Source organism: Conger conger, chromosome 2, assembly GCF_963514075.1.
Source record: "Conger conger chromosome 2, fConCon1.1, whole genome shotgun sequence".
Lineage (NCBI taxonomy): Eukaryota > Metazoa > Chordata > Actinopteri > Anguilliformes > Congridae > Conger > Conger conger.
In genome coordinates this window covers 86,578,031-86,595,896 of record NC_083761.1, presented here as the reverse complement: position 1 = coordinate 86,595,896, position 17,866 = coordinate 86,578,031, and the positions used below count along the sequence as shown (strand labels likewise).

At 40.6% G+C, this 17,866-nt stretch overlaps 1 protein-coding gene across 5 annotated transcripts in view; it reads left to right on the top strand.

The window, feature by feature from the left end:
• LOC133122607 (zinc finger protein 883-like) overlaps positions 1-14,963 on the top strand; it is a 36,802-nt gene extending 21,839 nt beyond the window's left edge. Inside the window, exons 1-3 of one of the 5 annotated variants that reach the window (XM_061232663.1) lie at positions 270-393; positions 3,537-3,746; positions 11,877-14,963. In XM_061232663.1, coding sequence (XP_061088647.1) covers positions 3,570-3,746; positions 11,877-13,679 — 1,980 coding nt within the window. In that variant the 5' untranslated portion in view covers positions 270-393; positions 3,537-3,569 and the 3' untranslated portion in view covers positions 13,680-14,963. Of the gene's footprint in view, positions 1-269; positions 407-3,536; positions 3,747-8,198; positions 10,159-11,876 lie in introns of those variants that run through there. The other 4 variants (XM_061232666.1, XM_061232665.1, XM_061232662.1 and 1 more) reach the window with 4 other exon arrangements.
• The last annotated feature ends 2,903 nt before the right edge of the window (positions 14,964-17,866 follow it).

The window sequence follows — 17,866 nt, the reverse complement described above, 5'->3', positions numbered from 1 at the left end:
TTCTGGGTTCATTCAAGTCATTGATTGGTCAAAGTATCCACACACCTTGTTCTCAAGGGCTTAATTGGCCTTAATTGGCAGCTGATTGAAAGGAAAGCTCAAAAACCCGCAGACACTGCGGCCCCCTGGGAATTCAGTTTGATACACCTGGTCTAAAGGATACGGCTTGATTGTCACTGAAGAGGACTGCTGACCTTGATTCTGACCAGCAGTCTTGCAGAACTTTATGTTCATCAGGGCCCTACTGCCAAACCAGGCATGAGGCTCTTTGACGAGCCTTTGCACTTGAGTGATTTCAGTAAAAAACAAACTGTCTGCAGGAGGCAGGCTATGTGACTCTGCGGCAAGGCTGGTGGAGAAGACCACTATCCGGTATCCCAGGCTGCAGCACAGGTTGGTTGGGAAGGTTTGTGCTTTAGTTTCGAAGTACCGTTTTGGTTTGTCTGGTTATATCTTTATTTTGTGGTTCATTTTCATTGTGAAGTCTTTGTGAAATTAACTATTTATTGTAACGGTGGTTGGTTTTCATTATTTGATTTAGGAAATGTTATTGTTTTCCATTTTTCTTTTTTGTCATTCTATTGGGGGGCCAAGCAGCAAAGCCTGATGATGATGATGATGATGATCATCATCATCTTCTTCTTTTTCTTCTTCTGGCTTCTGGCTATGGCAGCCCCTAGAACCGCATGGTAAGATGTTTAGAAATGTGGCACACTGAGTGGGGACAGTCCCGTGGCGCTCTAGCGCCACCAATGGGTCACGTTTGGAGGTACGTTTATGCATGGAAGTTCTCAGCCATATGCCCAATTTTCAAGAATGAGGTACCGCTGGATTCCTTGCATCAAGTCGAGTTCAACACACCCATTGACGTCAATTTCCGCCAAATTAGATTTTCAGAAAAAGTTTTAAAAAGCTTCACAGGCTGCCAATTTTGGCCAATCTTCACCAAATCTGGAATCAATAATCTTCAGACAAAGCCTCACAAAAATACACCCCCCCCCCCCCCCAAGTAGCTTAACCTGTATGTATTACTGTATATATATACACTCTACTGCTGTAGCCTATCCAGCCTAAGAGTTATGATACGTTTGTGTGTTTAGAGATGATCACACCCACTATGATCGTGGAATGATTGTTGGTGGCAGACAGGGTGGATTGAGTACCTCAGAAACTGCTGATCGCCTGCCCACTCACGCACAGTAGTCTCTAGAGTTTGCCAAAAAACCAAAAACAAATCCAGTCAGCAGCAGTTCTGCAGACAGAAACACCTTGTTAATGAGAGACGTCAGAGGAGAATGGCCAGACTGGTCAAAGCTGACAGGAAGGTGACAGTAACACAAATAACCACACATTACAACAGTGGTATGCAGAACAGCATCTCCGAACACACAATGCATCATAACACTAAGTGGATAGGGTACAGCAGTCAAAGTTTAAAACATAAGTCAAATACCTAATAAAGTGTTCACCAAGTGTGTGTATATATATATATATATATATATATATATATATATATAGTGTAGCTATATCATTAAAAAGACATTAACGGCTAAAGAATCCACACACCCTCTGAACAGGTGTGTGCTTGTTTCGTACTTGTATGGGAGAACTCAAAGTACAGTGTTGTGCAAAATTGTTCCATCCTATATGTTTTCACTCCAAGCCTAACAAGGCACATCAAAATATTCAATAGCTAGAGATCTTATTCTCCCGGCAATTAGTAGAATTTGCTGTGCCGAATTAGGGTTGAAATTAAAACCAATAGGATGGTACCTCTCCAGGAACAAGGTTGGGCAGCCATGAACTGCTGCATGAAGTGATGTTGGTGGACCAGTTGGAGTCAATCCCCGGGCATCTGTTTAAAACATAAAATGCGCTTTTATTTTGAAGTTCGATTCTGGGGGCGAGTCTCCTTTCACTGAGTGACAGTGTGTGAGTTCTGTTGGACGCTTCACTGTTCGCACACATTGAAAACGTTCGAGATTGTTTGCTCCCGAGAACTAGACTACATTACAGCAAATTAAATAAACGGTTGAATCGTGGCAATTGGGACGAATAGAGGTAAGTTTTTTTTTTCATAATCTTAATGCTTTTACAGTTCTGTTCGTTTTGTTTACCTGCAACCTTCAAATCGGGTTTTTTTCCATGCACTAATGCTTGCGCAAGATATGTTTGCTAATTTTGCAGTGACTGCTCAAACCCACGCGATTATCTAATTAACTTAGAGTTTTCATTTAGAGTTTTGAAACTGCTTTGACTACTGATCCAGCGTTACTTAATATTGTTAGCTCAGAAAGATGTATCACATTACGGTTCGGCCGGTGCACGATAGCATCATCTGTTATGCTCTGTAGATAAAGTGAAATGGCCTTCAGCACTGGTGCAAGATAGCGACTGAATCTGCTGGTTTCCTGTAGCAGGGTGCTCCAGGCATGGATATGTTGTTAACTGAGGGTTTGCTAGAAAACACAAGTGTCCTTATAGGATCAGTCATGTTTGTTAACTTTACATACAGCTCTTAGACACCACTATTCTACATCTTTTATTCAATTTAGCTGTAATATTTGTAATTTATCGTCGAAATGTGAATTTTTTTATTTGCTTGCTTTTGAAGATGTACTCTCTCACCTGTGGAGGCTACATGGCAGGTGTTGAGCATGTACAGGTAAGTCAGGTTTCCCTGATGCCCCGCTTCCAGGCTTGTATCGTTTTCAGAAAATCACGTGACTGATGACAAACAAGGCCTCGTTTTGTGTGATCGGTTCAGTTTGAGTTTCAGGTTGTAGATATGAGGAAGCAAGCCCATTTTGTAGTCAACAGTCACTTAACATAATAGTATCTTTGATCAATTTTCTAACTTGTTGAACTGGACATTATATATTATATTTAATATAAATCAGTAGGGAATATCGGTGAGTGTATATACACTCAGTGAATACGTTATTAGGTATATAGTAGACTTATTTTTTAGATTTTTTGCTGCTGTAGCCTATGCACTTACAGGTTTGATGCATTGTGATGTGTGGTTATTTGCGCTACTGTCACCTTCCTGTCAGCTTTGACCAGTCTGGCAATTCTCCTCTGACCTCTCTCATTAACAAGGCGTTTCTGTCTGCAGAACTGCTGCTCACTGGATTTTTTTTGTTCGTTTTTTGCACCATTATTTGCAAACTCTAGGGACTGTTGTATGTGAAAATCCCAGGAGATCAGCCGTTTCACATCAAGTTTTGATCAATAAACAAATTATAGTTATAGCTGTCATTGCCCCATAATTGAGGGATACGTGGATATGGATATCATGTATGGCTCAAGAAATTCAAGTATTCCCTCTTTGAGAACGTATATTTTTCGGAGAAAGCCACTGGATTAATTCAGTCTCTGATCAATCTCTGTCCTGCAAAAACAATTCCAAGCTAATACTAAGTATTGTATTTTAAAAATTGACCTAAGATTCTTGCCTGCATCCCAATCCAATTTTCCAATCCAAAGCAGTAGGACCTGTTTAAGACCACATTCCTTCCCCTGTTTCCCTCCAGGAGCTGCACTTCTGCACACCTTTGAGCAGCAGTATGATGCAGGCTGGAGTCTGTCTGAGACAGGACACTGAGACAACACTACCAGAGCTCACTGAGCAGCACAGGATCAGACTGAAAGAAGAGGAACTCAGTGGACTGGAGTCAGAGACAGAGTGTGCTGCACCAGGACTCAACACACTGGAGCCAGAGTGTGTTACAGCACACAGCGGGGTCAGTGATGGACACCACACACACACATCAGAGATAAAAACAGAAGCTGATCTGGACTCCACCCACACTGGGGATCTTATTAAGACGGAGAGCCTAGACTTTACAGAGATGGGATATGTAACCCATCTGCATCCTGACCAAATCAAAACAGAGACTGAAGATGGAGGATACCTTCAGGCAGAACACATCAGTGACCTGCAGGATATTAAATGTGTTGATATTAAATCTGATCAATTGAAGTGTGAATCTAGTGAAAGTTTAGTGAGTGATCTCATGAACACTGTGATGGATGGAGCTGGTGTTGATCACACAGACCAGACTGAACCATGGTACTGTGAAGGAGAGACAAACCCAAACTCTAAAAAAGAAGAGATTCTTGATCAGCCAACCCAATATGGGGATTTAAATGATCACTGTGACACAAGCAATGAAGCTAATCAGACCAGAATTTCTGAGAAAAGTCCAAACAATAGCAAACATATACATTGTCAGAGAAGGTATGCGAGAATTGTACCCAAGGTAGTTGATTCAAATAAAAAAACAAGCCTTTTGAAGTCAATTCATAGGAATAAAGGTGAAATTCATACAGGAGACAAGCCTTACACATGTACACAGTGTGGCAAGGGTTTTAGTGAAAAGTATGCTTTAGATATGCACTTGAGAATTCATAGACGTGAAAAGCCCTACGACTGTTGTCAATGTGGGAAGTGCTTTCCCTCGATATCTAATTTAAACAGCCACCAGCAAATTCATACAGGTGAAAAGCCCTACGAGTGCCCTCAGTGTGGGAAGGGTTTTTCCCAAATATCTTATTTAAGTAGACACCAGAGAATTCATTCAGGTGAAAAGCCATATGAATGCATTCAGTGTGGGAAGTGTTTTTCCCAAACAAGCGCATTAAATGTACACATGAAGATTCATACAGGCGAAACGCCCCACAAATGTCATCAGTGTGGGAAGTGCTTTTCCAAAATATCTCATTTAAAAGCCCACCAGAGAATTCATACAGGTGAAAAGCCCTACAAATGTGATCTTTGTGGGAAGTGTTTTAATACAAAATCGTATTTAGAAACCCATCTGAGAATTCATACAGGTGAAAAGCCCTACGACTGTACACATTGTGGGAAGGGCTTTCCCTCGATATCTAATTTAAACAGCCACCAGAGAATTCATACAGGTGAAAGGCCATACAAGTGTTCTCAGTGTGGGAAGGGTTTTCCCCAAATATCTTATTTAAGTAGACACCAGAGAATTCATTCAGGTGAAAAGCCATATGAATGCATTCAGTGTGGGAAGTGTTTTTCCCAAACAAGCGCATTAAATGTACACATGAAGATTCATACAGGCGAAAAGCCCCACAAATGTCATCAGTGTGGGAAGTGCTTTTCCAAAATATCTCATTTAAAAGCCCACCAGAGAATTCATACAGGTGAAAAGCCCTACAAATGTGATCTTTGTGGGAAGTGTTTTAATACAAAATCTTATTTAGAAACACATCTGAGAATTCATAGAGGTGAAAAGCCATACAAGTGTACACAGTGTGATAAGTGTTTTCTTACAAATTCTTCTTTAAATATACATCTGAGAAGTCATACAGGTGAAAAGCCATACAAGTGTTCTCAGTGTGACAAGTGTTTTATTACAATTTCTGCTTTAAATATACATCTGAGAATTCATTCAGACAAAAAGCCTTACAAATGTTCTCAGTGTGGCATATGTGTTTCCACAAAATCATATTTAAATGTCCACCAGAAAATTCATACAGGTGAATAGGGAAAAATTGGGCGGCCTGTAGCGTAGTGGTTAAGGTAAAGGACTGGGACACGCATGGTTGGTGGTTCTAATCCCGGTGTAGCCACAATAAGATCCGCACAGCCGTTGGGCCCTTGAGCAAGGCCCTTAACCCTGCATTGCTCCAGGGGAGGATTGTCTCCTGCTTCGTCTCATCAACTGTACGTCGCTCTGGATAAGAGCATCTGCCAAATGCCAGTAATGTAATGTAATGTAATGTAATAGCCCTCCAGATTTTTTGGTATGGTTTTCCAAATATAAGTAGGCACCAGAGATACTCATCTCGGTGAAAAGTCATACTAATGCACTCTAAGTGGGACGTTTTCCCAAAAGAGAGAGTCATTTTAATCACCAGCAAATAATTTATTCAGGTGAAAAGTCCTAGTAGTGCGCCCTGTGTGGGAGGTGTTTTTTAATAAGTATTATCTTAAAATTCTGAACAGGTGAACATATTTTTCAATGTAACTAAATAGAAAATCTCCTTTTTATCACCAAAAAAAGAAATCCTACAGTTGAATGTAGTTGTATATTATTTCATGAATAACACATGATGGACTGTGTTGCGGTGTTTTAAATGAGCATCAAATGTAAAAGAAACCTGCCAATGCATACAAAAATCCATTATTATTATTATTTTCAGACAAACCAAACTGTTGTGGTTTACACATTTTTAAAGGGTGGGTAGTTATTATATATTTTGAGTTGGAGTGAATGAAAGGTGGTTAGCCAGCCATTTTGCAGTGTTTGTAATTCTGCAGTTCATAGTTTTAGTTCTGATAATCCTTGCTGATTGTATTGTGGACAGATGTCTGAAAAACGACTGAATAAGTGGGGGGGAAAAAACTGGGATGGCATTTTTCTTTCTTAACAAGTGTTGTGACTGTTTTGTTTATTAAAGACTGTAATTAATTTTTTTGTAAACGTGGAATGTAATTCCTTGTAGATTTAAGGGCAGTGATGTTGTGATGATGAAATTGACACCAGTGTCATTTGCATGAAGGAAACGGTGTGAACTTGCAAATTAATATTCCAAAAATTAACTTGACAATCCTCTTCAGTTCTGGTCCTGCCGTTGTAGATGTCAGCTAAAGCTGATCATTAAACTTCAGACAGTACGATTTATCTTTGTTCCACTATTTATTTTTTGGTGCTACATATGAATTATTTATGAAATAATTGTACATTGTGAGTGTACACATTCCAAGGCCTTTATGTCATGTACATTTCTGTATAAACTCTGTATATTCCTCCCCGAGTCATTGGTTTCTCCTTTACTGCCCTGTTAATGAATGTAGTTTTATTCCTGCACGTAACTCATTGCCCACACTGTACAAAACACCTATTGTGCAAGAAATGCACATGACAAGTAGTGCAGACCAGGGCCTGTTGTGCCCCATTTTGGGTTTTACATAATCGAGAACCACCAAAAACCACTTTTCATCTTAACAGCTTGATACTGTACTCTCTATTAACTTTTGGTGATGTTCCTTTCATTCCTTTGCTGGCATGAAAGGTAAATCGAATGGGTTCAATCTAAGAACATCCTTAGAGTAGAACTATCGATATCTAAGGTAATAATAATAATAATCCAATGATAATTTCTGCTAGCTAGCTAGCCAAGTTAAGATAAAAGCACAACTTCATAGCTGCCAACTCTCACGCTTTCGGCGTGAGACACACGTATTTGCATGTGCGTGTGAAAACAGGCAAATGCGTGTGTCTCACGCCGAAAGCGTGAGAGTTGGCAGCTATGCAACTTCTGAAAGCAAACTAGCTAGCTAGCGTTATCGATAACGTCACATTATGAAAGCAAACTAGCAAACGAATATAACCTGAAATGGTCTACTAGTCCTTAAAAGGCAGTCTAATTAAAGTAAACCTAATGTTAGTCAAATATTTGCATTGTCTTGCCTGTTGGTCAGTGGCGCAAACTATGGGTCACGAGTTATAGAGGAGGGATAATGGGAGTGGTTATCCTCGTATGACGCACTACGAGGAGCACATTCTCAACCGGTTGAAAATAGGACGATACATTTAAAACGCGTACCAAAGGTAAAGAACGGACATTTTTAATACTTTAATTTGTTCAATGCCCTCTTGTGCAAATTGCATATACAAACCTATAAAGTGTGTTCAACCACCATGTTACTCCTTTAAAATGATCCACTGATATACAGTAGATACTACAAGGGTTGTTTCTCTTGAATGGTTCTTTCATTGAGTTCAATAGGAACATTAGTCAGGAGATATGTCCCTTGTAGTATCTCACGATGGTTTGAAGCTCATCTGATACTTTGGGCCTTTGATGACATAAAGCCATTTAGCCAACAAATGTATTCCGTACTGTTTTGGCGTTAATTTACAGCTGAATCTAGTCCCACCCCCAGTTCCCATAGAGAGCCATTCAAATGCAAAGAGATTTTGTATCACTTGTATGACAACCTGAAAATATGATATCCATATTTGACTGGTGATTTTGATAGGTCGCAGACTTCGAGAAGTCGTGGCATGCTAACAACATGCTAACAGTCATACGCTTCATTTTAAACGAAATATCGAGGTAGGTTTAAAACGTAAAATGTTATTTTATTTTGAAGCTTGATACAGAAAAGGAAGGAAACGGAAGTTCGATTCTTATTGGGGCGAGCTTCCTTTCATAGTGCTCTGCTGAATTCAGTCGTGCGTGTTGCCGTCTACACACCTTTAAAACGCTGATGAGAGGAGTATTTGCTTCCGAGAATTTGGCTACATGGCAGCAAGTTAAACAACCGATTGAACGGAAGTAATTGATTCATCTACGAATAGCCTCTGAGTGAGTTATTCCCCCACATAATCTTCATCCACAGTTCTGTTCGTTTTGTTTACGAGCAACCCAGACAGCGTACTGTCGCTTTCAGTTCGCTGCAGGTCGTTCGACCAGGATGTAGCGTCTATGTCGCTTACCGTTGCTATGCTATAGAATCAGATGTGTTAAAAAAGTATCAAACCGTCGTAGCAAGCATAAAACAAAACAGATAGTTTGCACAATAAAACGCACTTTAGGAAAAAAAGATCCTTAACTTGCTGTTATCTACGCTAATGTGTTATTGTTCATGAAGGCGTGTCTGGCAAGTTATTTTATGAAGACGCATCTGGTTGTTCTGGCTTTCATTAACGGTTCAGCTACTCAAGTTGCGTTTTGCAAGAAGGAGACGCTTGAGCAGTAGGCCACACTATGGCACCCAGGCGTAAATTTGATATTAAATTCAAAGAAAAGGTGTTGAAATATGCTGAAGAACATTCGGGAGAGAATGCGGCAAAGCACTTTGATATTGACCCGAGACAAATCCGATCTTGGAAGAAGCAAAAGAATGAACTTATGTTAGCCAACAAGACCAGAGCCCGACTCGCAGGTGGAGGTAGGAAGAAAGTTAGTCTGGAGCTGGAAACAAGGCTTACAGAATGGATTTTTTCAGTACGCGATAAGAATCACAGAGTGTCGAGAAAAATGATTGAAAACAAAGCATTGGAAATCTTCTCCTCTGTGAGTGATGATGGAGGCAAGAGCTTCGTCGCTAGCAGGGGTTGGTTACAGAGATTTCTCGAGCGCAATGGGTTATCAGTGAGACGTCGCACCACTGTCTCACAAAAAGACAGCGACCAGCTCATAGAGAAACTGGTCTCCTATGTTGACTACGTTGGCAAAGTTGTCACTTCTAAAAAAATTGCAGATAGAGACGTCATTGCCATGGACGAGACGGCAGTTTGGTTTGACATGGCGTCACCCACAACCGTGGACAGACGAGGTGCAAAGAGCGTGGCTTTAAAAACTACGGGTCATGAAAAGAGCCATATCACTGTGATCCTGGCAGCCAAGGCGGACGGGACTAAACTTAAGCCTTACATCGTTTTCAAAGGGGCCGTGCGCGAGGTGGCGCGGATGCAACAACAGGCAACTCGCGCTGTGATCGCAACGTCTGTGAATGGCTGGATGAATGACACACTGACTGCAGACTGGCTACAGTCTGTAGTCGGAAAATTCAACGTCACCCCGCGGCTCCTTGTGTGGGACGCATACCGATGCCACATCAGTGCCGCCACTAAAGCTGAACTGCAACGTGGCTATAACGTTGCAACCGCAGTCATACCGGGCGGCTGCACTAAATACATCCAAGCCCCTGATGTGATGTGGAATCAGCCCTTTACGCGGAGTCTGCACGATGCCTATGACCTTTGGATGGCCGGGGACGCGGATAAAGAATACACTGCCGGAGGTTACTTAAAAGCACCAGCCCGCCACCTGCTCGTGGACTGGGTGGTCGCCGCCTGGGAAAAACTGGACAAGGAAATGATCCGCAAGTCCTTCAAAGTCTGTGGCCTGTCACTTAAAACAGACGGGAGTGAAGACGACCTCATCCTATGCTTCAGAGAGGGACAGGCGTGCGCCGCTGGTAGGGAGGCGCTCGCACAGCTGCGGCAGCGGGGACAGGAGAACCACACGCAAGACGCGCAGGATGAGGCCGACGAGGAGCAGCTGCTTAATAATGAGCTTGTTGTTCTCGATGATGATGATGATGATGATGATGATGATGGGGAGGAGGGTGTTGAGGGAGACGCCGAACAGCTCAACATAGATCTACCGGTAAGATTTGAACATGCTATCATTCAGGCAAGCTATTTTACCGGTAAATTCAGATTTTGTTTGTTAGGCTATTTAGTTGTTTACGAGCATGCATGTTGTTTGCTGAATTTAGTCGTCCTGGCTTTTCATCTTGAATTTTGCTGGCTGAGGGTAGCCTCCTGCCTGTTCTGTGATTGTCCTTTAATGTTAACAGGACCAGACGTTGTTGGTTTTTTTAGGCCTAGCCAAGGCCTACATACCCTACGTGATTAACTTTTTAAAGTGTTATCTAGCCTACCGCTTAGATTCTGGACTTGCATGTGATTTATTGTGTTTGAGAATATTTGCAATAAACTAAGTCTGTTAAGACTGACACTTTGACTTACCAAACGGTGTTCCTGATTAGCCAACACTAATTGATTTCTGAACGGTTACAGGAAGTGTTGAACAGTGTTGGCCCACTTTAAGTGTAGCCTTTTACTTTATTTCTAAGAATAAAATTCTAAAACAGAAGCCTAATAAGAAATAAAGGCCCGCCTCGAATACAAGCCTGCCCCAAATAAAGGCCTGTGCTTTGTGCAAATAAAAGACCCCGGCCACAATTTGAGGATTTACGGTACTCCGGTTTCCGGACATGCAGGTTAGGCTGATTGGAGAGTCTAAATTGCCCGTGAGTGAATGGTGTGTGTGCCCTGCGATGGACTGGCGACCTGTTCCTGCCTTTCGCCCCAATGTATGCTGGGATAGGCTCCAGTCCCCCCTGCGACCCTGTTCAGGATAAGCGGGTTCAGATAATGGATGGATGGATGGATGTTCTGTCTGGGGCTGGGTAGACGTGTCCACCGCCACTGTTCCAACAAGCTCCTGTTTATTTTGTAATGTTTTAATTAGATTGTATTAATAAAGTAATATTTCAAGGTCTATTATCCTTTTCCCCCTTCCAATGTTTGAGGTCTATACCTATATTTATGCTGTAATTATTATTTTGATTTATATGATATGAAACATATGTGGGCCTTATGAAAGAGATCATTATCTACCCTAAATGAGGAGGCTGAAGTTATCGCAGCAATATGTTTCATAACTTTTTTTTTTACACTGTTAAAATAGTTTCATGGCATTTGTTTGTCTTACTCAATCTTCCAAATAGGAACAGGAGAGGGAGGAGTTGATTGTAATGAGGCACTACTTGAAGCCATTGTGCCTCTTTTATTAGATTTCATCACGAGTTTTGCCTTTAAAGCATTGTTATGGTCTCGTTTCTGTGCATCATATCAGTCGGGCGAAGGTCTGGACACTCATTTTGACCCCACGTCAGTCAACTGTCTAGGCATAGTCTAGGCATATTGTTGATCATTGATTGATGAAGGAAATTGCTAAATATTTTTCTAATTTGGGCCAGTGATTCCCCACATATGGGTGTTGGGGCAAGTCTTTATCTTAAAAAGTTAAATGCCAGAAAATGCCTCACAGTTACCAAGAAACCATTAATGTGTCAATTTCAATAAATGCCGAGGTGAGCAATCCAATGGCCATCTTGTTTTTAAATCAAAGGAAACGCATGGATTTTCACTTAAAAATATTTATTGGGGGTCAACTTCAAGGTCAAAGTTCACAATGCCAGCGAGGTCTGTCAAAATAACCCAAGTTTCAGTCTAAACCCTAAACGTCTATCTAACTTTGATAGATTTTCTGACCTGTGTGATTCAGGCTAAATCCCTTCCCCCGTTTCCCTCCAGGAGCTGCACTTCTGCACACCTTTGAGCAGCAGTATGATGCAGGCAGGAGTCTGTCTGAGACAGGACACTGAGACAACACTACCAGAGCTCACTGAGCAGCACAGGATCAGACTGAAAGAAGAGGAACTCAGTGGACTGGAGTCAGAGACAGAGTGTGCTGCACCAGCACTCAACACACTGGAGCCAGAGTGTGTTACTGCACACAGCGGGGTCAGTGATGTACACCACACACACACATCAGTGATAAAAACAGAAGCTGATCTGGACTCCACCCACACTGGGGATCTTATTAAGATGGAGAGCCCTGAAAGGACAGAGCTGGGATATGAAACCCATCTGCATCCTGACCAAATCAAAACAGAGGCTGAAGATGGAGGATACCTTGAGGCAGAACACATCAGTGACTTGCAGGATATTAAATGTGTTGATGTTAAATCTGATCAAATGAAGTGTGAATCCAGTGAAAGTTTAGTGAGTGATCTCATGAACACTGGGATGACTGGAGCTGGTGTTGATCACACAGACCAGACTCAAACAGGACAATGTGCACGAGAGACAAATCCAAAAAAAGAAGAAATCCACCAAAATAATCTATTTATTTATGTTGATATTAAATCAGATCAAATTAAGTATGAATCCAGTGAAACCATAGTGGGTGATCTCATCAATACTCATACAGGTATGGGTATTCACACTGGTGAAATGCTGTACAAATGTACACAATGTGAGAAGAGTTTTGATACAAAACTTGACTTAAATCAACATCTAAAAACTCATAAAGGTAAAAAGCCTTACAAGTGTACGGAGTGTGGGAAGTTCTTTTCACAAGTGGGTCATTTAATTAGCCACCAGAGAATTCACACTGGTGAAAGGCCCTACTTGTGTACAGAGTGCGGGAAGTCATTTTCCCAAATACCTCATTTAACACGGCACCAGAGAATTCATACTGGTGAAAAGCCCTATGAGTGTACACAGTGTGGGAAGTGTTTTTTTTCTAAATCTGATTTAAATTCGCACCTGAGAATTCATACAGGTGAAAAGCCCTACCAATGTACTCAGTGTGGGAAGTGCTTTGCCAAAATGGCCGATTTAAATATCCACCAGAGAGTTCATACAGGTGAAAAGCCCTATGAGTGTGCACAGTGTGGGAAGCGCTTTTCCAAAATGTCTGATTTAAATGGCCACCAGAGAATTCATACAGGTGAAAAGCCGTACTTGTGTACACAGTGTGGGAAGTGTTTTCGTACAAATTCTGCTTTAAATCAACACCTGAGAATTCATGCACGTGAAATGCCATACAAATGTTCTCAGTGTGGGAAGTCTTTTTCCCAAATATCTGATTTAAGTTTCCACCAGAGGATTCATACAGGTGAAAAGCCGTACAAATGTACACACTGTGGGAAGGGTTTTGGTGCTAATTTTGCTTTAAATCAACACCTGAGAATTCATACGGGTGAGAAGCCCTACACATGTCCGCAGTGTGGGAAGTGTTTTTCCCAAATAACTCATTTAAATTGCCACCAGAGAATTCATACAGGTGAAAAGCCCTACAAATGTCCTCAGTGTGGGAAGCGTTTTTCCCAAGTATCTAATTTAATTTGCCACCACAGAATTCACACCGGTGAAAAGCCCTATAAATGTCCTCAATGTGGGAAGTGTTTTTCTCAATCAAGAACATTCAATACACACAAGAAGAGACATACATTTGAAAAGCCCTTCATATGTTCTCAGTGTGGGAAGTGCTTTTTGGGCGAAAGTAATTTCAATCGCCACCAGAGACGTCATTCAGGTGGAAAGTCTTAGAAAAGCCCCCAGTTTGGAAAGTATTTTCTTTTTACTCAATCTACTCTCAATGAGCAATTTATTAGGTATTTATTAGACTAATTTTTTTAGAATGTTTGGTCTTCTGTAGCCTGTCCACTTACAGACACGTTGACACGTCGTGTGTTCAGAAATGCTCTTCTGTATACCATTGTTGTAATGTGTGGTTATTTGCATTACTGTCACCTTCCTGTCAGCTTTGACCAGTCTGGCCCTTCTCCTCTGACCTCTCTCTTTAACAATGCGTTTCTGTCTGCAAAACTGCTGCTCACTGGATGTTTTTTGTTTTTTGCACCATTCTCTGCAAACTCTAGAGACTGTTGTGCATGAAAATCCCAGGAGATCAGCAGTTTCTGAGATACTCACACCACCCTCTCTGGCACCAACAATCATTCCACAGGCAAAGTAACTTAGACCACATTTCTTCCCCATTCTAATGTTTGTTCTGAAAAACAGCTGAACCTCTTGACCATGTTTGCATGTTTTTATGCATGTAATTGTGGCCACATGATTGGCTGATGAAACGCTTGCATTAACACGCTGGTGTACAGGTCTACCTAATAAAGTGCTCACTGAGTGTATGTTAAATTTCTGAACTTGTGATGCATTTTTTTGCATGATGCCCTTTGGGGACATTTTTAGTTTTTGTTGTGGTTTCTAAATTCTAATTTAGTGGGTGTTTATTTTGAGATTATGGACTGAAATAGTAATGGCACAGTTTATAGTTCCAATATTCCTTATTGTACTTTGGCCAGACATGAAAAGCAACACAATGGCTAGTCAAACTGGGCTGCCTGTGTTCTTTTAAAATTAGTGTTCTTATAAAATTGAGTGTACTATAAATGTATTGTACAGTGAATGTGAAATGTGAGTCTTTGTACATTGGAGGTGTGTGGTGTGATGATGAAATTGACGCCTGTGCAATGTGTTTAAAGAGAGTGTGATAACTGAATGCAGTGTTCAAACAGTGTAATGTGTATTGCAAGATTATATTCTGAACTTGACACCATTGCCAAATTTTCACAGCTCAAGAAATCATACCTCCCATACTTGAGAATTATAGTTATTTGTTTTTTTTATATAAAACGTTCAATGCCTGCTTATAAAGTTGCTCACCCCATTGTAGCGCATGCCTCTGCCCAACTGGTAAAACAGTAATTCTTGTACAAAAAAATCCTGACATTAATGTACAACTTTGAGGCCTTAGTATATAAATTCATTATTATGTACCTGAAATGTAACAAATTAAATGTGATTCTGCTTAAACTTGTTTTGTTTTGTTTTTCTGACAGTGAGATGAAGACATTGGTCTATAAACCATTTAGAAGCATTAAAACCATGGCAGCTGACAATTTATGTGCACTATGCTTCTTACTTTAAGATGTACAGTATGTATTGTATGTGACAGTGTGTTATATGTGACAGTGTGTATTGTATGTGACAGTATGTTGTATGTGACAGTGTGTTATGTGACTGTGTTATGTGACAGTATGTGTTGTATGTGACCGTGTGTGTTATATGTGACCGTGTGTGTTGTATGTGACCGTGTGTGTTATATGTGACCGTGTGTGTTATATGTGACCGTGTGTGTTATATGTGACCGTGTGTGTTGTATGTGACCGTGTGTGTTGTATGTGACCGTGTGTGTTATATGTGACCGTGTGTGTTATATGTGACCGTGTGTGTTATATGTGACCGTGTGTGTTATATGTGACCGTGTGTGTTATATGTGACCGTGTGTGTTATATGTGACCGTGTGTGTTATATGTGACCGTGTGTGTTATATGTGACAGTGTGTGTTGTATGCACTGAGGGTTTACTTCCACACCAAGTGAACCATGTTAACTTTGCTGATATTTTCATTTCTGTGACTTTATTAATGTTTCTCATTTCATGTGTTCTTCATATTTCTTAATTTTTACTACTTGGTGGCACAGATGGTGCAGTGGGTAGCACTGCCGCCTCACAGCAAGGAGGTCCTGGGTTCAAATCCCGTTCGGCCGGGGCCTCTCTGTGTGGAGTTTGTATGTTCTCCCCGCGTTCACGTGGGTTTCCTCCGGGTACTCCGGTTTCCTCCCACAGTCCAAAGACATGCAGGTTAGGCGGATTGGAGACTCTAAATTGCCCGTGGGTATTAGTGTGCGGATGAATGGTGTGTGTGCCCTGCGATGGACTGGCGACCTGTCCAGGGTGTGTTCCTGCCTTTCACCCAATGTATGCTGGGATAGGCTCCAACCCCACTGCGACCCTGTTCAAGATAAGCGGGTTAAGATAATGGATGGATGGATGGGATTTTTACTACTGTATTTATTGTGTAATCTTGTATGTCTTGTTTGCTCTTTTTTGTTTGTTTTCATTCTTATGAAATGTGACGCTACACTTAATGCGAGAGGTGTTATACAAATAAAGATTTTTTTTTCTTTTTTTTCTTTTTTCCATACCTTGTTGACACACTGTGAAGTTCTCTGCCATGCCAAATTCTGTATAAACTCTTTCTTTCAAAGTCATTACTATTACCAAAACACTTATATATGCAATAGTAAAAACAAACATGCAACAATATACCTTTTGCTGCAATACTTTATACATTATTCACCTACGTTTATTAGCACTTACACAAACATCACGATTCATTGGAGGTTCTCACCATATTTTGCATCATAAACATTGCCTATGAATGGTTATGATGTAAAATGTTTTTAAAAAAATGTATACAGTTGCTTCAGAAAGTATTCAGACCCCTTCTTTTCGGCGCACTTAATTGTGTTGTAGATTTAATTTTAAATGGATTAATTTCCATGTTTGCCCATCAATCTACACTCAATAACCCATAATGGCAAAGTGAAAACATATTAAAAATCAAATACTGATTTAAGTATTTGATTAAGTAAATATTCAGACCCATTGCCATGGCACTCCAAATTGCACCAGGTCAGGTGCATCCTATTTGCTTTAATTATCCTTGAGATGAGTATAAATGCAAGTAAGTTATAAATTAATACTTCTGGATATAATCCCAGCATCATCATTTTTTACCGCTACATCACAGTGACTAGGACCTGCTTTATACCTGCCATAAAGTGGTCCAGGCTTACGTTATCTCTCTCACATAGAACTTTACAATTAGCGATACAGACTTTTGCCAGGTTTTTTTTTTTTTTTGCCCACTTCTGGATTCTGTTTAAATCTCCTTGCATTACTTTGGTAGATTCCAAACTGCTCGCTCAGCATCCTAATGTATTTATTTATTTTCATCCGCAAATATAGCAAATGTACTTTCGATGTTTCCGTAAAGGTGACTTATGTACATGACTGAGAGAAGTGATCCCAGTACTGGTCCATGTGGGGGGGGGGGGGGGGGTCCATGTGGGGGGGACTCCCCATGGCAGCTTGCTCAGGGGAGATCCCATACGCTGGTTAAGGCACAAATGGTTTGGGCTCAAATGTAAAATGTTCAGAATGATTAAAAGAAATCACACACAAATCGCACAATTAGTGGTTTGAGATATTTGCAAGAGGAATTAAACTACGTTTATGAACTGGGTTAGTAAAGGAGAAGGCAATGACACTCTGAGAGACATAAGAATGTAAACACATTTACAGAGGCCTTGGTTTTTTCATGTTCACAGTGTCATTTTTTTTTCATACAAAATTAATGTGCAACATGAGGATCCTCATCTGATAAAAGGACTGTCTGAAGTCCGACGATCAGCTTTATTACACATGACATCACAGCCGCTACCTCGGCAGCAGAAGAACTGAAAAGGCAAAGGGGTGGGATTCCTGAAAGCCTTCTAATGGTGAGAACTTCTTTAATTAGCTTTTTAACTGCCTCTTTAATGTTCCAAAAAACATAAGGAAATCTACCAACACTTACATTATGAGTGATCTACATTACTTGTTTACAGCAAAGAAGCTGTTTGATAGAGAGAATGTCTTTTGCTAAAGAACCTCGGAAACACACTTGTCATTCCTAAAATCCAACGGGAAACCCACCCCGGTACTGTCAAGTTCATTTTCAGAAGAAAAGCATGCAATAGACATAAAAATTTAAATAAAAACCTTTTTGTTACTGTTCGTTACTTTCAAACAGTTCACTCGACAAGGAATATTACATTTTATATTTATAAGAAATAAAAATAAAATTTTCAAAGAACAAAGCAGTCGCA